This window comes from Musca domestica, unplaced genomic scaffold, assembly GCF_030504385.1.
Source record: "Musca domestica strain aabys unplaced genomic scaffold, Musca_domestica.polishedcontigs.V.1.1 35, whole genome shotgun sequence".
In the NCBI taxonomy this organism is placed as follows: domain Eukaryota; kingdom Metazoa; phylum Arthropoda; class Insecta; order Diptera; family Muscidae; genus Musca; species Musca domestica.
Window position 1 is genome coordinate 3,028,143 of NW_026712315.1, and position 22,339 is coordinate 3,050,481.

The 22,339-nt window shown below is 33.3% G+C and overlaps 1 protein-coding gene across 1 annotated transcript in view; it reads right to left on the reverse strand.

Annotated features, from left to right (window-relative positions):
- Positions 1 to 22,051, reverse strand: part of LOC101892675 (mucin-12) — a 43,268-nt gene extending 21,217 nt beyond the window's left edge. Inside the window, exon 1 of the mRNA XM_005183992.4 lies at positions 20,526 to 22,051. Coding sequence (XP_005184049.2) covers positions 20,526 to 21,637 — 1,112 coding nt within the window. The 5' untranslated portion in view covers positions 21,638 to 22,051. The remainder of the gene's footprint in view (positions 1 to 20,525) is intronic.
- Positions 22,052 to 22,339: the final 288 nt, after the last annotated feature.

Here is a 22,339-nt window from a genome sequence, read left to right on the forward strand (position 1 = left end):
AATTAGAAATTAAAAAAAAGATCAATCTATTGTATCAATATTTATGCAATTTCCTACAAAAAGTTTTAGACTGTAGATTCTTTTTATTATTAAAAAAAGTATTAAAGCCTTCATATTAACAACATTTAAAAAATGTAAAATTTTATATCTTCTATTGTTAAACATTTTTAAAATTAAGAATGTAATGGAAAATTTTATGATAACTTCTTTCATTTTCCAAACTTATATTCATCCTTTATTCAAAACGTTAATGAATCTTTTCCTCATAATTAAAAAATACTTTGAATTTCCATTGCTTTTCATTTTCGAAAAACCAAATTTATATCTGCAATTAAGATGATAAGAAGCTTAGCTGCACTTAATCAGCTTAAATATAATAAAGAAAACTTTTTCCGCTGTTTTCTTTATGGCATCCAAGTTGTTTTTCTTTTCATTTTTCAAATGATCATAAAATTAAAAATCCATAACTTATCATAGATTTCGATAAAGCATTTCATTTATGGAGCTTTCCTTTTCTTCTGCCTCGGTATTTATGGCTATCATTTTTGTTATTTTATGAAATGCCAGCAGCGGTATTTTTATGTTGTTTGAAAAAAAGAAAAAAAATTAAATGCAGTGGCAGTAAAGTAGCCTTTATATATGACTCCTCAAATTTGTTAAGCTGCTTAATGGCAGCTAAAGCTTATTTAGGGTCTTTACAAAACGTTTAAAGTGTTATTTTTTTGTATTCAGTTTTTGCTGTTGTTGTTGCTGCTTTTGAAACTAAGATACGCAGCAGCAGGTTCAATTTATTGAAATTTGTGATAAGAGGAAAACAATACTGAGTATTGCAGAAGCTATGGAACGCATTTGGATGAGAAGTTGAAAAAAATTGTTCAATTATTGTAATTTTTTCATTGGGCGCCATATTTTTTTTTTTTTTTTGAAAAAAAAAAAAAAAAAACCAAACAATTTTTTTTGGAAACAACAAAATAACAAATATTGCACGTTGGGCGCCATTTTTATTTATCTAAGGTTAAACAATTATTGTTAAGCATTAATCCATTATCTTGTCCTATGTCTGTTGAGCCAATTAAGTAGCGAGTCGGTCTGGCGTGTATTTGTTACACCAAATTTTAGATTGTTAAAAAATAAATAAAGTAATAAAACAAAAAATGTTTTAGTATATAATAAATTATTTTTCACATTGGGCGCCATTTTGACTATTCCACATCTGGCCCTAAAATTTTTGCTGAAATATTTTTTTTTTTTAAATATTTTTTATAAAAAGACTAATATTTTAAATAGTTTTTGAAATAAATCTTTGATAAATACGTCGTGGACCGTTTTGCATTACTGTTCCCGTTTGCTTCAAGTTCTTTCAATTCGGAGGAGGAAATATCTAAAAACAAGTAAAAAAGCTGTAAGTACGGGCGGGCCGATCTATGAATACTCTCCACCATTTGGAACGATTTTGGCAATTCAAAAAAAAAAAAATAAATAAATAAATAAATAAATAAATAAATAAATAAATAAATAAATAAAATAAAATCCGTTAAAACTTTTGTTAAAATCTTAAAAATACTGAATGTAGCCATTATATTAGGGACTATACGACGACGTGGACCTGCATAGGCAATTTTTGTCATAAGCCATTACAATATTCAAATGCGAAACTTGAAAATACCGAATATAGGGAGGTACCGTTATATGGGTGATGTTCGTAGACGCGGACCTGCACAGACAATTTTCTGTCTAAGGCTCCATTACGAACTTCAAATACGAAATTTGAAACAATTCCGGTGAAAAATGTTGCTAAAATCATCAAAATACCGAATAGCAGCAGATACCGTTATATGAAGGCTATGCGAAGGCGTTGAACTGCACAGACAATTTTCTGCTATAGACTGTAGTATCCACTTGGAACTTCAAATACCAAAATTGAAACAATTCCGGTGAATAATGTCGCTAAAATCAACAAAATGCCGAATATCGGTGGTACCGTTATATGGGGGCTATACGAAGACGTGAACCTGCACAAACAATTTTTTGTCATAGGCTGTAGCATCCATTACGAACTTCAAATATCAAATGTGAAACAATTCCGGTGAATAATGTCGGTAAAATCAACAAAATGCCGAATATCGGGAGGTACCGTTATATGGGGGCTAAAACGTGGACCTACATCACCCTTTTTCAATATCAAAAGTCCTGCAGACATAATACACGTTGGAGTAAAATTTTATCAACCTACTTCATTTCGTTCGGAAACTAGAGTGATTTCCACAGACGGACAGATGAGCGGATATCGCTAAATCGACATTGAATGTTATGCTGATCTTTGAGGGGTCTAAAATGCATATTTCGAGGTGTTACAAACGGAATGACAAACTTAATATACCCTCCATACTATGTTGAAGGGTATAATAAATATTATTACAAATTTAATGGCGAACTTAAACGCCGTTGAATAAATCGGAAGTAAAATTGTGGGAGTGTCTTTTTAAAAAAAAGAAAAATTCACATTGGGCGCCATTTCTACTTGGCTACTACAAAAGTCTTCCAAATAACAATTTTTAAGATCATGTTTAAATTATTAATGGGAACGATTTTTGAAATAATTATTACAATTTGCCCCACGTTGGGCGCCATCGCCATTGGAATTAATATTTTAATATATTATTTTATTAAGTTTTTCCCAATTTTTTTGTAGCCAGTGTGGCATGCAAATATCGTACTTAAGACCATCAAAAAAAAAAAAAAAAAAAAAAAAAAATCCCCCGCGTTGGGCGCCATTGCCATTTATGTTACTTTTTGTGTATTTTATTTTATTTCCCCATTCTTCTAGCAGAGCAAGTCTTGCATACAATTTAAATTTACTCAAGTCTCTTCCGCCTTTTGGCCTTAGAAACAAACCCTCTTGCAAAAGGCTTCTAACTAATTGTTTTATATTTGCGTTTTTAATTAAATTTAACAAAAGTGAAATTCTGCTCAACGCTAGCTGTGGAAAATTGTGGCCATAAACCACAAACAACAGTCAACTCATTACGAATTCCAAAAAACCAGCCTAACCTTGGCAAATCCCAAAGGATTAGATGCAGGATGGTGGGAGACACACCAAATTGTGGTTATATTTAAATATTTTTGGTTGGAGGAGGACAAAAAAAACGACTGTTTCTGGGTTAATTAGCTTTGTATTGGGGTTTCTCATGGCACAATGAATTGCCAGCTGTTAGATTTGTGCATTTCTATGTTATTTTGTGGTTTTATTTTTTTTTTTTTTTGGGGACAGTGGATGTTTCAATTGGGTTGTGAAAAAAGAAATCCAATTGATTTTTATGAAAAAGACGAAAAAAAAAGAAAATCAAATTCATGTCACATGTTGGAAAAAAATTTAGATTCATTTTTGTTATGCGTGTGTGTGTGTGTGTGAAACCACAAAAATTGAATGCATTCAAACCCTTTTCATTTCACACATGTTGTTATTTCTTCTCCTTCTGCTTCTTCTTTTTTCCGTTCCATGGTGCTTTGTTGTAAAAATCTTTCAATGAACAATAACATCAAAGGCAAATAGCCGCCCAATACGACCCTAAAAACTACTTAAGACCCCTACAATAAACAACACTGGTGACGACTCCAATGACCACTGAAAAAAAAAATTTAAAAAAAAAAAGTGTTAGAACAACAACAAGAAGCAGAAAAAAGAGATTGAAACCCAACAACTGTCCCCTTGATTTATTTTCTGGTCGCTTTTTTCCATTGATTTTCCAAATGATTGAGAAACACATGAGTTTCGGAATTCTAAGAGGGCGGAGAAGTAGAAAAATAAAATTGTTGGTGTGTGTGTGTGTTTTTTTTTTCAATAATGAAAACTGATATTGTGGAACATGGCCCCGGTCACTTTTTCTATCATCAACGCCAGTCAGACGGCCATTTTGGATGACAACTGACATTTGAACAGGCAAGCAGACAAACGGACAGCCAGCCTGGCCTGCATATCAGCCAATGTCTAGCCATCGTCTTCTGTGCTCGATTTGACATGCCGCCACCACTCATAAATTCAATATACTTATTTGGAGAAGGTGCCATGATGGTGTTCGATAAACAATCTCCAGCAAAAAAAATGCCTAACTGAACCTTTCTTTGTTTGAGAGAAAAAAAAGAAAAACAAGATAAGATGCAACTTCAAACCGCTTCAAGTGGTCATTGTTTGCGGTCGATTCTCTATCTTGATTTCCATATTCAAATTAAGTTGTATGGGCCATTTGAAAGATCATCAACAAACAAATCGGTTTCAATTTCGATATTAATGATATTTTAATTAACATCTTTAGCACCCTAATGAGGTTCATTATAAGAGAAGTCGCCCCGCTGATTGGAAGCGAGAAATCACAAACCAGGCATAATGCTTGTTATAATTATTAAATTAATATATTTAAAATAAATTTGGATGAAAAAATATAGCATACAATCGATATGTAAAAAACTTGAAATATTTTTCTAAATCGAAGAGATCTAAAGTTTTACGGAAAATCTACCAACATAAGAAACTATTTTTTTTTAATTTTTTTTAAAAAACCACCTTGATATCTTTCTAGCATAAGTATTGGTGTTTATTCTTAAGAAAATTGGTATATTAAAAATGGCGCCCAACGTGGGGAATTTTTAACAAGTTTATATGACTTAAGATACATTATTGATGCTTTGTATTTTAAGTTATTTAATTCCATTCATTTGAAGTAAATTCCATTAGAAGGTTTTGCTGAGATTGAAAGCATCTGGAAACTGGAAAACTAAAAATGGCGCCCAACGTAAGAATACTTTTGGCTAAAAATTATGCAATGGCTTTGTTTAATAGTAACGAAATTTTATTTCAATAATTATGTATTCTATGGGAGTCCTTATTAAGTAAAATTGACGGCCAACGTAAAGAACTATTTGAAAATTTTGCCTTATTAAGGAGATGGTTATTTGGGTTCATAGATCATTAAATGCTCAACACCAAAGAGAATATTATCAACGACATATTATTAATAACCGATTAAAATTGAAACCCAATGTCAAGAACTATTTTTGGTAACTGAAGCACTGAAGATTGGTGTCCAACGTGAATAACTTATTTTGAAATTTTTATAAAAAAAATAATGAAACCCTAAAAATGGCGCCCAACGTGAGGAACTTTTTTTCTGAAATAATTTTATTGATGAAAGAAGGTACATATATATTTTTTTGTTAACGTAGGAAGCTCAACATATATTTGTACAATTTAAATAGTGGCAAAATAAAATTGGCGCCCAACATAAAACATTATTTGACAAAAAACCAAACAATGGCTTTAGGATATTGAAACACATTTTGTTTCCAATGATTAGATAAATTTTAAGAGTCTTGTGTTGGCGCCCATCGCGAAGGGATATTTTTGGAAACTAAAGCACTGAAGAAGTCATCAAAATCATTTAATAGCAAAAATGGCGTCCAAAAGGGGGATCAATTTCCTAAATAATTGGTTGAAAACAACCTTTAATAAATAATTAATTAAAGGCTTCAGTTGTGAAAATTATTTGTTAAAGAAAAAAACTGAAAACGGCACCCAATTTGAGGGAAATAATAAATATGCTTTTAAAGCAAAAGTGGCGCCCAACAGGTGGAATCATGATCCGAATAGTTGGTTGAGAAAAAACAAAATTTAAAAATAATTTATTTTATGACCTTTGTTGTAAAAAAAATTTTAAAAAATCGATAACGCCCAACATGGAGAACTTTTTTTTTCGAAATAAATTCATTTCGAAAGAAGAAGATGGTAACTTTTTTTTGTAACGTAGGATGGCCAAATAACTGAGAAGATTTGGGCACAGGATTTGATTTACTGAAAATGGCGCCCAACATCCGATGCTAAACAATTGATTTAATTTGAAATTTAAAACCTATTTTACAACTATTGTTTGAATCTGTTCTCAGATCGAGTTTTCCTTTAAAATACGCACATTTTAATTAAAATATAATTTCCCGGAGTTTTTTTTTTATCCGGCGACCAACTTGAAAACCTTTTAGAAAAATAAGTAAACTAGCGAAATTCCCACAAAAAAAAAAAAAAAAAAAAAAAAAAAAAAAAAAAACTATAAAACTATATTGCTAATATAGAATGTATTCAATTTTCAATATGCTAAGGAGAGGTGGTGGATGGAAAAAAATGGCGCCCAACGTAGAAATGTTTTATTTAAATAAAATTAAGGTTACAGAACGAAATTTATGTTAGATTTTAAGATCGACGTGATGAGCTTGACTATTACTACACTTGGTATAATAAAAATGGCGCCCAACGTAATTTTGATTTGAATTTAAAATTAGTCATTTTAAACTAGTTTAGAATCTATATCGAATACATAAATTAATAATTAAAACAGATATACATATTAAATTTCTTTCGAAGTTTTTAATTTTTATGAAATTACATACGAAATTGTTTAAAACACCAAGGAAAAAACATGGCGCCCAACAGTTGAGAATGAATAAAGAAAATATTGAAATTTACAATTTTCAAATTGATACTTTTAAAGAACAGGACATTCTAAATTAATTAAAAAATAAATAAATACTTGTATAATGTTCGTAACAACCAAATTCTCTAATTGTTAGTGAAACTCAATAGCAGCTTATAGACTTTTTTATTAAGTTAAGCAAGTGAGTTAAGACCATTAGAAAAAAAAACCTCCCAATTTACAACAGGTAGCAGAATACTTTTAAATTGTTCCATAACATTTAATTAATATAAAAAATAACTGTTTGAGGGTTCCAAACGAAGTAGACAAACCATTCGGATAAATCATTTGCCTATCTTTTTTTTTCGAAATGTGATAAAAGCTTAAAAGCAAATCAGGGATACACAAGGAAAGATTTATGGTTCACATGAACTTAACCACCTTTATTTTGTATACCCCCCCCCCCTAGCCCATGAAATGAATACTTTTCGCTATGCTGATGATATGGTTAACCGCAAAAAAGTATTGTATATGCGTAATTCCCATTTTTTTCTCCTTCGGCCTGTACGTACATCTCCATCACTTTCCAGGCCTATCGTTTCGGTAAAATCTACTTAAATATATTGAATTACAATTCGCAGTTAAATATATAACATACATATAAATGTGAATGCTATGCATACCATAAACTTCACACAGAGAGAGTTAGCAGGGCAAAGTGTTGCTTGGCTGGCTGTTATCTACTTTGGGCCAGAACAAAAAAAAAAAAAAAAATTAACGGAAAGAAAAGCGAAGCACATAAATGCCTATGACAACGTGCTGAATATGTTTAGCACCCTTTGCTGGCTGCTGTTGCCACTGCTTCAGTCACTTGCTAATGTCTCTAGACCTATGACATCTGTTCAATTTTTCCTCGTTTCTTTTCTTATCGCTTTGTATCCCTCTCTCCCAGTTGCTTCATACCCTTGGGATATAAGATTATAAGTGTGTGTATGCCGTTTTGCCATAAATTGTCTTTAAAAGCTTTAAAGGAAAAGAGATTTTCAATTTTCCCTTTAAAAGGGATTTTGGAATTGATCCCCATTTGTTGTGGAGAGTGTGTGTGTGTGTGTGTCTGAGAGTATGGATAAAGGATAGCAGAGTGGTTAAGGGTGGATATTAATGTCAACATTTAACATCCCCCTCATTTCAGTTGTTTTTGTTTTTTTTTTCTTTTCTATTTTTAAATTTCAAAACTAATGCCATTTAAATTGAATTTTTGTCTTTGTAGTATTGGAAGAAAACAAATTGTAATACGTCACAAATTACAAAGAAATTCGGACCGTGCTGCAAGGCAAGACAATTAAAAATTCTAGATAAACAATCAACAATTTGTAAAATAAATGTGAATGAGGAGTAGTTTGAAATGGGGGTGGTGGTGGCAAGCAGACAATAAAGACAGACAATAAAATAGACAATAAAATATTTTCATTAAAAATCCCAAGGAAATTCCTAGGGGAGAGTAGGAGGAATTTCTTTAAATAATCGATAGCCTGTTGAGACAATTTTGTTCAAAATGTTTCTCAAACTAAATGAGAATTATTTTCTTTTATAAAAATATTTTTTTCGCACTGGGTGAAAAATAGATGGAAAATGAGAAATTAAACATTTCCATTTAAAATCCAAAGATTTTATTGTTTTTGGTATCCCAAAGAAAGAACTTGGGCAGATACTCGTCAGACGATTGGTGAATTTTGGTGCAAAATATTTATCAAACTGAATGAGAATTATTTTCTTTTATAAATAAGACTTTCTCGCTGGGTGGAAAATAACAAATTAAATATTTTTAATAAAAACCAAAGAATCTCCCTGGGGACACAAATTTTGAAAGAAGTTCACGTAATATCCGACAAGCCTTTTCTTACAATTTTTGTTAAAAATGTTTCTTAGAGTAAATGAGAATTATTTTCATCTATAACTGAATCTAACTCGTCGGAGTTTTAATAAATTTAAGAAATTAATAAATTTAAGACTGAAAATCAACATCATACCAATTTTCCTTTTTCTGTAAAAACAGTTCCAGATTTTTGCCAGGTGTCCGACATATCTAAAAAAATCTGAAAAATCTGTTTACTTATTTTGAGGAGTTCGTTTGGATTTTTAAGAAGTATGTGGATGTCTCAATTCGATTGATTTCTAAGAGGTGAACGAATTGATTCAAAGGAAAAACTCATTAAAATGAACTGTCGGAATTAGATTCATTTATTTCCTTAATTATCCGACAAGTCTATAGAAAATCTGAAAACTTTCTCCACTTATTTTAAAAAGATACGTTTGGATTTTTGAGAAGTATGTGGATGTCTCAATTCGACTTTTTTCTAAAAATCTATCATCTTTAAATGAAATGTAAGAGGTGAACGAATTGGTTCACAATGGCACAATTCAGCAAAATTAACTTTCGGAACTAGATTCGGTTATTTTCTAAATTATCCGACATGTCTGTAAAAAATCTGAAAACTCTGTCCACTTATTATAAAAAAGTTCCTTTTGATTATTAAGAAGTAATCAAGCCACTTTAAATGAAATGTGAGAGCTGAACAAATTGGTTCAAAGACACAATTCAGTAAAATGAACTATCGGAACATGATTCAGTAATTTGCCTCATTTCGGTCGTTCAGTTATTTCATTAATTATCCGACATGTCTATAACAAATCTGAAACCTCTGTCAACTCGTTTGCATTTTTGCGAAGTATGTGGATTCAGTAAAATGAACTGTTGGAATTAGTTTCAGTTTTTTCCTTTATTCCGTTCGTTCAGTTATATTCTTAATTATCCGACATGTCTGTAAAAAAATCTGAAAACTCTGTCCACTTATTTTAAAAGGTTCCTTTGAATTTTTGCGAAGTATGCGCATGTCTCAATTCGAGTGATTTCTAAAAAATCTGTCCTCTTTAAATGAAAAGTAAGGGGTGAACGAATTGGTTCAAGGGAACAACTCAATAAAATGAACTATCGTAACTAGATTCCGTTATTTCCTTCAGCGAAAATACCAAATAGAATCATTAAAAATTGGTTCAAAGGAACGATTCAGTAAAATGAATGAACTCTGGAAACTAGTTCCAGCTTTTGATTAATTTTCGTTCTTTCATCAAATATTGGTGAAAAGAACACTGTCGTCTAATGAACCCATTTCGTTCTGAGATTTCTTTTTTTTTTAATTTACTTTTTTGATAATTTCGGCCAACTAATGTCAAAAATGTATTCAGAAAAATTTTCCGAAATCTAAATTTTATTTTTGAAAAAATTATCATTTTTGGGGCAATTTGGTTCCGTTTGGTGAATTAAAAATGTTCAATGTAAACCAATAAAGGTTTACAAATTTGGAGCAATTTTTCATCTCATATTTACGAAATGTTTTAATTTTCTTTTCGAAACCATGAAGCCACCGAAGATGACGGGTTTCTCACCAGTTCAGAATTATTTCAACCGTGTATTGAAATTTTGTATTATTTTTATCTTTATGATATTCATTGATTCCTGCTCCTCTCTTCTGTCCTCAAACTATATTACATCCTTGCTATCTCAATTATATTTATTTAAATTATTTAACTTGTTTTGATTATTTCCCTATCTTCCACAAACTAAAAAAATTCATTTGTCAAAAAAAAAAAAAAAAAAAAAAAAATAGTGTGTGGTACCCCTAAAGATACTTCCAGTTTCTTTACATAAACATTTTCTAGTTTTTTTTTATCGAAACACTTGATAAGTTCAGGGTGGCATTCGAAACGCTAGTTGTTAATATTTACTTTAAATAAATAATATTTGTTTATATAATTAGCATCAAATTGGGGTATAAGTACAAAAAAATATGGCTGGAGATATCAATATATTTATTTATTTTAGTCAGTTTTTCGTTTTTTTTTTCAAAATTGGAATAATCTGCCAGTACCACATCGATCTTTCGAATGAAAAAATAAACACATGTTATTTTTTCATTCGAAAGATCGATGTGTTGCAGTACTGGCAGATTATTCCAATTTTGAAAAAAAAAAAACGAAAAACTGACTAAAATAAATAAATACGCAATTGAAATTTTAGCGCCTACTCCAATCTGTAAATGTAACATTTTGAAGATAGAAAAAGAGAGGGGGGGTGGGGGGGAGGAGAAAAAAATAAAATCTGTTTATTTTTTTAATATCCGGACTAGTTAACTTATTGGCGTCAGTCAAACCAAATATATACAACAAAACTCGTGCATGTAAAAATAATGAAAAGAGGGCGTTTCAGAATGAAAATGACAGGCAATTTTTTGGTCTTAAAATGAAAAGAATTGTAGGGTTTCAAATTAAAAAAAAAAACAATTATCAAAAATGAAGATTTTATTTTTCTTTAAATTCTATTTTTTAGATAATTTTCCAACTCCTCATATCTTGCATTCGTGGCATTAATTCACTAGAAATTCCAATCTTCCCTCAAAATCAAAATGCAACCACCCATACAAACATACAACAAATTTTGATTGAATCTCTGTGTTAGATTAAATAAAAAATTAAAAAAATTAGCCGGCAAATGGGTCTCCCTTTTCTTGTGTGGTGGTGGTGCTTGCCGAGCTATAGACAGCCGTCACTGGCCAATGATAAATTGGTAATAATTAATTTTTCTTACCAATCAAGTGTGACAAGTGCCAGACACTCCTCTTCCCTGATGGTATAAAATTTCCTTTTCTTTAGGGAAAATTAAAAAAAAAAAAAAAAAATTATGGCCCTTTAAAAAAATGAACACATGTTATCTTTTCCAAAAAAACAAAAAAATTAAAATGACCTGATTTAGAAAAAAAAAAAAAAAAAAAATACCCACAAAATTTGAAACATTTGTCTGAGGGGGGAAACGAGTCATTTACATCCACAAAGACGTTGCCATTATAACATCGTTTTGTTTTAAAAATTTCATTTTCAAATTAAATATAAGAATCCGGAAATATTTAAATATTTTTTTTCTTTTGTGTTTTACATCAAGAAAAACAAGTACCCACTTGGAAATGTCATGTTTTGGAGATTTGTATTAAGATTTTGTGTGTTTTTAAGCTGTACTTAAAATGTTTTGTTTCATTGTTTGTTTTAAAGATCTATTGTTTTAAATTCCGTGAATTAGCTTTATTGTGTGTAAATGGAGGGAGGTGTAATAATTATGGAGAGAAAAAATCCACAATAAAAAAAAAACTGGAGAACACTAAATGTGACCCCATCTTCCAATATAATTTGGATTGGAAAATTTATTTAACCAAAATTTTTTTTCAAGCCTGAGCTCGGAGATTTCGAGCCGAAACGAAGTGCGAATAAAAAATATATGAATTCATTACGAGTATAATTTCTAATACGGAAAATTATATGTTTCAAATTAGCACAGAAATCTGTCTGTCAAGTTTTCCGGTGGAAAATAATGAGTAGGAGTCTAAATGGGGATTTCAAAAAATATAAATCAGGCTTAAATATAATATACAATCTGTGTAAATTTGATTTTGAAACAGAAAGTCATCAGCTTAAAATAAGCTCAGGAATTCTCTGTAAGTACGCCATCTATAAATCAATTTTTTATTGTGGAATATTACTCCATGAAATCAGTATGAATCTGATCTGGAATTTCAAATTCAAAATAAAACAAAGTTTTCTGCTTGAAAATAGTTTAGACAATGCCATCTGCCTGTCAATAATGTTTCACCAAATGCAACTGTGTTTCACCAGTCAATTCTAATATTAATGGGATTGGGACTGAAAACTTTTGCCTAAAAATTTGTACAAATTTAATGTGACTAGCAAAATTGATAATTTTGACTTCGAAAAAGGAAAATCATTTGCTACAAAATCATTAGTTTACAAAAATTAAACTGCGCCATCTATCTTTGTTTTTATGTGGAATATGTTAAGAAGGAGTCTCAATTTAGACTTCAAAAAATATAAATCAGGTTTAAAAATAATATCCAACTGTGTACATTCGATTTCGAAAAAGAAAGCTATCAATTTAAAATAAGCTCAGGAATTCTCTATAAGTACGCCATCTATAAGTCAATTTTTTACTGTGGAATATAACTCCATGAAATCAGTATGAGACTGATCTGGAATTTCCAATACAATTCGGATTCGGATAAAAATATTATCAAATCCAAAATGAAACAAGCAAAGTTTTTCTGTTTCAAAACAGTTTAAACATTTACCCTGACTATACCATCTGTCTGTCAATAATGCTTCATCAAATGCATCTGTGTTTGATCTGGAAATTCTAACATTAATGGGATTGGGACTGAAATCTCTTGCCGGAAATATTAAAGTCCTCGTTTTATGCAACAATTCATTGGCTTTCAATTAGCTCAGAAGTTACACATAGCTGCGCCATCTGTTTATTACGTTTTCCCTGTGTAATTGAGCTAGCAGTTTAAGCTATGTAAGTACGCCATCTATAAGTCAATTTTTTACTGTGGAATATAACTCCATGAAATCAGTATAAGTCTGATCTGGAATTAGCAATACAATTCGGATTGGGATAAAATAAAGTTTTCTGCTTCAAAACTGTTTAAAAATTTACCCTAACTATGCCATCTGTCTGTCAATAATGCTTCATCAAAGGCATCTGTGTTTGATCGGCCAATTTTAATATTAATGGGACTGGGACTGAAAACTTTTGCCTACATTAAAATCGGAACTATTTAGGTTCTAGATTTTATGTGAAAATTCATTGGCTTTAAATTAGCTCAGAACTTACATCTGCGCCATCTGTTTATAACGTTTTCCCTGTGTAATCAGGCTCTACCAAGCGGCATAAGCTATAAGTTTATAAGTGTATTTTAACTTTTTTAAGGTGTTTTAAAATTCGCACGAATTTAATTTTATTAGCGAAATTGATAAGTTTGATTTTGAAACAGGAAAGTCGATTGCTTAAAACTAGAATATAAAAAATTAACTGCGCCATCAATATTTCAAGTTTGTTTTTATGTGGAATATGGCTCCAATTTGATTTTATCACAGAAAAGCATTGCAAACCCTTTTTGATTAAATATTTAGTGAGCAGTTTCCCAATAGAAATAGAACGGAAAAACTTTTAAAATTAGTTTCTAGTCCAAAAAAAAAAAAAAAATCATTCAAATACAACCCTACATAATTTTCATCCTGCAACTTTTTATGTATCAAATCGCTTCAGCTCATCTGGTTTTTTAGCTCACCGAGTAATGACAGAAAATTGTCTATGCAGGTCCATGTCTTCGTATAGGCCCCATATGTCAGTACCTCCGTTTATTCGGTATTTTGACGATTTTAGGTACAATAGTCACCGAAATTGTCTTAGATGTCGTATTTGAAGTTCGTAATGGATGCTACAGCCTGTGGCAAAGAATTGTCTTTGCAGGTTCACGTCTTCGTATAGCTCCGATATAACGGTACCTCTCTATATGCGGCATATTGATGAGTTTAGCCACATTATTCACCGTTTATTTCAAGCTTCGAATTTGAATATGGTAATGGCTTATGACAAACAATGCCTTTGTAGGTCCACGTCTTATAGACCCCAATATAACGGCTATATTCGGTATTTTTAGATTTTTTAACGGGTTTTATTTTTTGAAAATTTCCAATTTCGTTCCAAATGTTGAAGGGTATTCAAAGATCGGCCCGGCCAAATTTACTGCTTTTTAACTTGTTTTCTTGTAATAGCTACCAAGCTCGCACTTAAACGAGTGGCAGCTAAATCTAAACTACTGCATCATTGTGTGGAGAGCCTTTACACTGACTTTTTAATACTGCTGGGGTCAGGTCAATCATATTCTGATTTGTTTTTAAGACAGCTTTCAAAGTCTCTCTTAAACGAGTGGCAGCTAAATTCAAACCACTAAATTATTGTGTGGAGAGCCTAAACGGCAACATTTTGACACTGCTGCAAATCATATAAATAATTTTCTCTTTTGTTTTTGCTGGAGCTAGCAAAATTGCACTTAAATGAGTGGCAGCTAAAATCAAATTACGGAATCAGTGCTTTATAAACTTTTCCTTTACCAGATTATGGCGGGAGCTCATTATACCACCCTCCTTCAAACTCCAACCGAAGTATCAGACAAGTGGCTATTTATTTTTTTTATTTTCCATTTTTACCTTAAGCTTGTTTTGTTTGCTCTAAGGGCTACTGGCTTTTGATCTGATTGTAATATACGGCTATTAAGCCCCCCAAATATATTGTTGTCGAAAATTTTTTGTTTTTTTTTTTTCAATTTTGGCAGCCACAACAATACCAGCCGTGACTACTTTGGAAGTGAGACGATTTTGTTTGGTCTGGCACTGGGCAATTGTGATGCCATGAAAAAGCCTGAAGATGATGATGATGGAGAAGAAGAAGAAAAGGTTTGAGAAGTGCTTGGATACTTAGGATTTGTATTGGATTTTCTTAAGTGTCTCGGTAACGAACAATGAGGCAAATCCACAAGAAAACCATGCCATGCCGTCATTTATAGCTATGTATGTACTCGCATGTACGCAATGGCTAGCTATAGCTTCGCACAATGAGATTGATGGACATGGCATGATAATGATCTGCCTGAAACCGACGATGATGACGATGACGACGATGCCACTTCAGCATTTTATGTTTGTGATATGTGCTACTACCAATTGTTGGTTAGTTGAGACCCCTAAATGCATGCGTGACAGTTTTCTTTTTGTTGGTTTGGTTTGGTGTGAGTGAGGTTTTTTTATTTGAGGCTATTTTCATACTCCAACCACACAGTTGAAGTCGACACTTCCTCGCTTTTTTGTTGTTGTGGATTTTTGGTTGGGTTGTATGGCATGGCCAGTGTTTCTGGGTATTTATTTGTCTGTCTGTCCGCCTGTCTCTTCTATCTCGTATTATTATTTTGGGCCAGCGGGGTAAATACTTTTTGTGGCGTATAATAAAAAACGAGAGCTAAACGTATCATTGGCATTGTCGTTTGACGCTTAAATTTGAAGGCAAGGAAATCGGTTGGATGGTCCGTCCGCTCTTTTTTTCATTTCTGTGGCAGCAAATAGTGCTTTTGATGTGGCATGGTGAATGTGTGTGTGTGTGTCGGCGTGCGTGAATGTGGCCAATCTAGGGGGAGCCTCTATTGTTTGTGGGGCTAGTGTCGTTGTTGCTTCTTTTTTTGTTCTGATTTTCCTCTTGTTATTGTAAAGTGGTTGTCCCCATGCCATCAACTCCCCCCGAAAAATATATTTTTTGTTTTGTAGGCACTGCCTGCCTGCCACCAGTTTCAGGCTTTGTATATTTCAAATATTATAATGGACATTCTTTGTCATTGTCATCTTGAAATGCCAACAGCCAACAATGTTTGCAGCTCCCTCTTTCATCCTAAGGGCTCTATTATCACAAAATGCTGGACATTTTCTATTGTTCGGCAAGGCTGGACGTCAAGCTGGCTATTGTATGTCAATATGGTAATCTTATGGACGTTTTAGATATCCCCCCCCCAAAAAAAAAGATCCAAAGCAATAATCTTTAGAAAGGGACTGACTGTCAACGAAAGTTAACCAGAAATAAAAAAACACACACAAAACTAAGGCAGTCATCATTTTTTGTGTAACATTATTCTGGCGTTTTTTTTTTGTTGTTTATTTTTTTATGAACAAGTTTTTTTTGTTTTTGTCAATGGCTGGGGAACTTTTGGGGCATGCCAATTACAGGCAATATTTAAATATGCCACTGTCAAGTTGTTATTATTATTTTTATTGTTGTGTTTCTTCTTTTTCGCTTTATTTGCTTTTTTTCTAGGGCTGAAGTTGGGTAGTCTTTTATTTCTAGGAAAAAAAAATAAATCAAAATATATGCCAGAGACAAGAAAATCTGGAAATATGTTAAGGTTTGCAAGAAAAATGAGTCGGGGAAATAGTTTTTTTTTTTTTTGATTTGTCAAGGAAACGTGGATGTAGCCTACAAAAGGTTGTCAAGAAGCAACCCACTGAGTTTTCAACTTTTCGGACTAAAAATGAAGCCAGAAAAAAATATTTTGGAAGTACCTGAACCCAAATATGAGTTTGCCATAGATGGGAATATTAATAGGTTCCCAAAGTAAATTTGATTGAAAATACGCAAATGAATTCTTTATATTCAATATTGAAAATTTTCGGTACTACATGCCACCGACATAGCCAGAAATGCCTTTCGAAACCATTTTGGTTTGGGGAGCCCAACCCACAAACAATCAGATTTTAAAACCAAATTTCCTAAAAATGTATAAAAATTCACTACTCGGGGATCCCGTTCCCCTGGATACGTAGGTGCTCAATGGTAAAAAAAAATTACAACAAAAAAGTTAAGTGGATACAGGGACTCTAACATCTTTGAATGTGGTTCGATGAGACATCTAAGTTTTCCTGCCTTTAACTCCGTCAAGCTACTAAAATTCTAAGTTTTAGTTGTTGAAATTCTGGCCATTGGAAGACAAGCCTTAAATAATAACAGCCAAAAGAACTTGACACGTAGGCGTAATTTGTTGTCCTTTTACTCACTCTACATTCAAGGGTTTAATAATCTCCCTTCCCTTCTCTCTCTCTCTCTCTCTCTCACTTTGACACGACCATGCAACATCTACAACACTGCTAAGTAGTCTGAATATATCTTTTAATCTTAGAGACATCTTATAAAAAGCTACATCTTATAACTGCTATGAAATATGTGTAGCCCCACGTTGGGCGCCACTCACCACATAAGGGGATGTTCCACTGATTGCTAAAAGTCTCATTAGCAATTCAATATATTATAAATGGCAAACTTATATGAAATATGTGTAGCCCCACGTTGGGCGCCACTCACCACATAAGGGGATGTTCCACCGATTGCTAAAAGTCTCATTAGCAATTTAATATATTGGAAATGGCAAACTTATATGAAATATGTGTAGCCCCACGTTGTGCGCCACTCACCACTTATGTGAATATGAGGTAAAATCGATTTTAAATATGAAGGGAATGTTCCACCGATTGCTAAAAGTCTCATTAGCAATTTAATATATTATAAATGGCAAGTTTATATGAAATATGTGTAGCCCCACGTTGGGCGCCACTCACCACTTATGTGAATATGAGGTAAAATCGTTTTTATATCGGAATGAAATGTTTCAATGATTGTTAAAGGTCTCATTACCAATTTGATATCTTATAAATGGCAAACTGATATGAAATGTATGTAGCACCACGTTGGGCGCCATTTGCCACTTATGTAAATATGAGGTAAAATCGATTTTAAATTTAAAGGAAATGTTACACCGATTTCTAAAAGTCGCATTAGCAATTTAATATCTTATACATGACAAACTGATATGAAAGAGGTGTAGCACCTCGTTGGGCGCCATTTAGCACTTATGTGAATATCGCAAAACCGTTTTTAAACTGGAAGGAAAAGTCCCTGAGCTCGCTAAAAAGCCCAATTAGCAATCAAAAACTACTTGGAAACATGAAATATCGGAATTTCTAATAGAAATAGGTCAGGACATTTTAAATTCCAATAAATCCCAATTTTCAAATTCAAATGCTTTTCTTCAAATTCCCCATTCATTTCAGTGGTTTCTCCACTTACAAGTTCCATAACCTGCTAATGCTTAGAAATACAAAAAACAATTTCCTATTGAATTTGAAAATATAATGGGCCTCCTTTTAACCTCAGCCTCAACCTGGATGACCCCTTGGTTTATTTCTCTCCTGGCTGATGAGTGGCTGGTTGGTCATAAAAATGGTTAACTTAACTTTAACAAGAGTTAGAGTTTTTTTATGGCAATTTAACATCAGTTTGAAAACAACAGCAGCAACAACAACAACAACAACACGAATAAGACGAAAAAGAAATAACATTACCACAAGAAATCTCAGCAGGCCAATCAAGCAATTTAGATTTAACCTCTTTAAATGTAATTACCCAGTACTTAAGGTGGTGGTCGCTGTTGTTTGGGGGTTTTAAAATGAAAGACAGGGGACAAAGATTGCGAGAGAGAGAGAGGGACTTAACGATTATTATTATTTTGAAACTAAAACTAAATTGCTAGTTTTGAAAGAAAATTACTTTCAAAAAAATTAAACAAAAATTCTTATGAAATTATATTTAACCTAGTTCAGAGAGAAAGAGAGAGGGAAAAGAGACCCATGGAAAAAAGGCATTATTAACTACTGTAGTTAACAAGTAGATCATAAAAATAATTAAGCAAGATTTGAGGCAGGAACTGTCATTTGAACATTTGAGCAGGTTTTGTTGGGAGATTTTATTAAGAAGTAAAAAACAGAGACCGGAAATCTATTTCGAAATGATGCTACTGCCATTGCTGCTGGCATTTTGATGAGGATATGGCGTTTCTTTTCATAACATTCATGTCAATGATTTTAACTCGTGCTACTTAATACTTGGGTTAAAAATATTAAGGGTAAAGCCAGAAGTAATAAAATTTTATGTAAGGAAAAAATTAGAGAAGATCTCTGATGTAAATTGGATTGAAAATAATGTGAAAGCATTACTTTTTTATAGAAAACCATTTGAAGGTATTTTTAGAGGACCTCTTGACCTCTTTTCGTGAAGATCACCATTACATAGATAATTTTTTGTGTGTCTCATATCTCTAGAAAGACATTTAAAGGCTCTTCTATTTATTGGAGGTGGTTGGAAGATTTTTCTATTTAGAGAAGACCGCTTGAGGCTCTTTTATCCATAAATAAACCATTTGAAAGGTATTTTGTTTAATTTTACCTCCATGAAGATTTCCTCTTTATTAAGGTCTTCTCTCTCTTTAGCTAAGACTTTAGGGTCTTTTTTAAGGCCTATAGGAGGTCCTTTTTTTCTGGAAACTCTTCTTTTCTAAAAGACCTTTTGAAGGAATTCCCGTATGATGGGAATTTGGTTTAATGATGATTTTCTCTCCCTCTCAAGGAGAAGGTCATCTTTACACCTTTAGAACACATTTTAAAGTCATTCTTCCTTTGGAGGACATTTTGAAAGAGTCCGTTTTGTTTGAAGTCTTTGGAAAGGTCTCTCAAGGCTTTGTTCCAGATCCGAACAATTCAAGAAGAATTCCAGAAAAAGAAGACCTTTAAAATCTATCGCTTTGGTATATATCTTCGAAAGGCCATCTAAATACAGAAGATATATTCCAAATGGATAGATTTTAAAGTTCTTCTTTCTCTGGAGTACTTTTTCAAACCTTCGAATCTGGAATTTTGAATCTCTTTTAGCTGTAGATTAGCGTTTAAAAGTTTTTCAATTTTTAATGACATTTTGAGAAATTTTAAGGATATTCAGCATTTAGATGATTTTCCTCTCAGTCTCAGTTGTCTGGAAGACATTATAGAGGTTCTCTCTCGATTTTCAAGAAATCTGTTAGAAGGTATTTTGTTCCGAAATTTTTATTTTAAGGTCTTTTCCAAATGTTCTGCTTAAGAAGACCCTTTGAGAACGCAGGTTCTCTTTGAAGACACCACCATTCAAATGATTTCTAATTTTGAATGGACGTTTGAAGCAGCCAATTTTTTGAAGACCATTTTTTTTTTTTTAACTTTTTCTTTCGAAATCGTCATACTTTTTGAAAGTTTTTAATACTGAACTGTTTTAAAAGACTTTTATTTTGGTATCTTGAAGACCTTAGAACAGATAGACTTTTCGAAGACCTAAAAGCCTAATATATACCTTTTACGGATCTTTTATGTACAGAAGGTCTTTGAAAACCGCTGATGTTTAGAAAAGTATCTGAAACTTGAGAACTGTTCTAAATAGCTTCGAAGTGGTGTTAAATTTATAAAAGACTCTTTAAAGGTGTTCTTTGCGTGAAAGACCCTTTCAGACCAATCATGAGAAGAACTTTACCGGTATTCCATCAATAGTTAATTTTTGAAGATCTTCTAAACGTAGAAAATCTTTTTCCAAGTCCTTTTGGAACGTATTCCGGTATAAGACAATCCTCTTGACGGAATATATTTTCAGTAAATTTCTCGAAGGCCAACCTCTAAAGTCCTCAAAGGGAATTAAACTATTTAGAGCATTCCACTGGCCCATAAAAAAATCAGGTGTTTTGTTTCAGAATTGCCCTCTTTCACACTTACCTATGATGCCTGCGGTGACCACTCCCGGCCATGGGAGCCATGGTCGTGACCATTGGCCGCTGTTGGAAATATTGAAACTGTTGCATATAGGCCGCCTCACCGGCCACTGCCATAGATCCATTCAAGAATGGCGATGACGCTGCCGCACTTGCAATTTGTCCCAATGCATTGGCAGCGTTGCCACCGTGATGTGTTGACGCCCCCATTGCACTCGTTGTGGTAACATTGCCATACTGATGATGCGGATCCATGAAAATGGCAGTGTAACGCGGTGGATAATGACCCGTTGGCGAGGCTCTTTGGCTGGCAGCAGCCGCTGCAGCCAGCGAGGCTGCTGTGGCGGTACACTTCGATTTGGTTTTATGTTTACGTTTGGTACGTTTTGTGGTCCGGCCACTGGTGGCCGAAGCAGGTGTTTGTGGTCCAGCCACCTGGGCGGGGGATGAGGCAGTAATGGGCCCGCCACTATTGCTCACATAACCGCCGCTGCCGATGCCATGGCCAGTCAAACCGCTCATTATACTGCTGCCATGCAAGGAGGGTGGAAACTGGAGTTCGCTGTAAATGCTCGACTCCAAAATGTTGCTATCCGAAGTGGTGCGATTCAAGATGAATTGCTCAAATTCATCAGCCAGCATGTGCTGCTGATGATGGTGATTTTCGGTTGTAACCATATCTGGGTCATGTTCGGCGTGACGCTGCTCATCCATGGCAGTCGTGGTTGTTTCCAACAGAGCCGTGTTCTCCACAGCCATATCCTCGGTGTTGGCTATTGTGGAGGCCATTGTTGTTAAAAATTCTGCCGAGCGGCGATTAAGGCTTTGCGTACTGCCAGCCGAATTAATCACAACGGCCGCCGTTGTCGTATCCGTTACTGCCGAGTGATATGTCGTTGATGAGCCATTCAATTTGGAATTTGGCGAATTATTTTCCATGGAAATTGTTGTTGAGTTGTTGGTGGATGAACAGGGGCTGGCAGGAATCGACGACGTTGAAGTATTAAGGGTGTTTGTTGTCAGCGCCAGGCCAAAATGATGGGGGTTACTTTCTTTAGCATCCATTTTCGAAATACTTTGTTGTTGTTGTTTTTGCTTTTTTGGTGTGGTAAACATTTTCTATTTTTAATTTGTTTCCCTGCTATTTTTGGCTTAGAGGTTGAATGAAATTGGTTTTATTTCTTTTTCACACAAAATAAAAATTTAATTTTTTTTAAACAAAAAAAAAACTCAAATAAGTTCCCTAACACTTGTATTGGGTTTCTTTTAAAATTTCACTGCATTTTCAATTTTTTTTTTCATTTGTTTTTCTTAATTTTTCAGATTTTGATTTTAAATTTTGTCATAATCTTTTTTTCTTCACAATTTATTTTTTGATTCGAAATTACGATAACGTATTCCTTTCCGTCTGCTGAGGCAACCGTCCGTTGTGTCAACGCGCCTTACGATGTGTTACGTTCGATGTACCGCCAAAAACTGATTTACAAAATATTTTTGTTTACTTCAGCCAGCCAGCCATTCATCTATCACGGCTTTCCTTCATTTGTTAATTGACAGTCGGGCAAACAAACAACCACCACCAAACATCCGCTCTCTCTCTCTCTCTCTCTCAGCCAATTACATTGAGAGAGCAATGCATTTTATGGGAGAGGAAATGCATATTTGGTCTCTCTCTCTCCGGCTCTCTTCCACTCTCTTGTTGAACAGGTTTTTCATGCCAGTAGATTTCTTATCACAAAATACACTGTATTTAATACAGGGATGCATCGCTTGTGGTTAAGACAAAGGCCTTAAAACATGTAACTTGTTGGTGTTTGA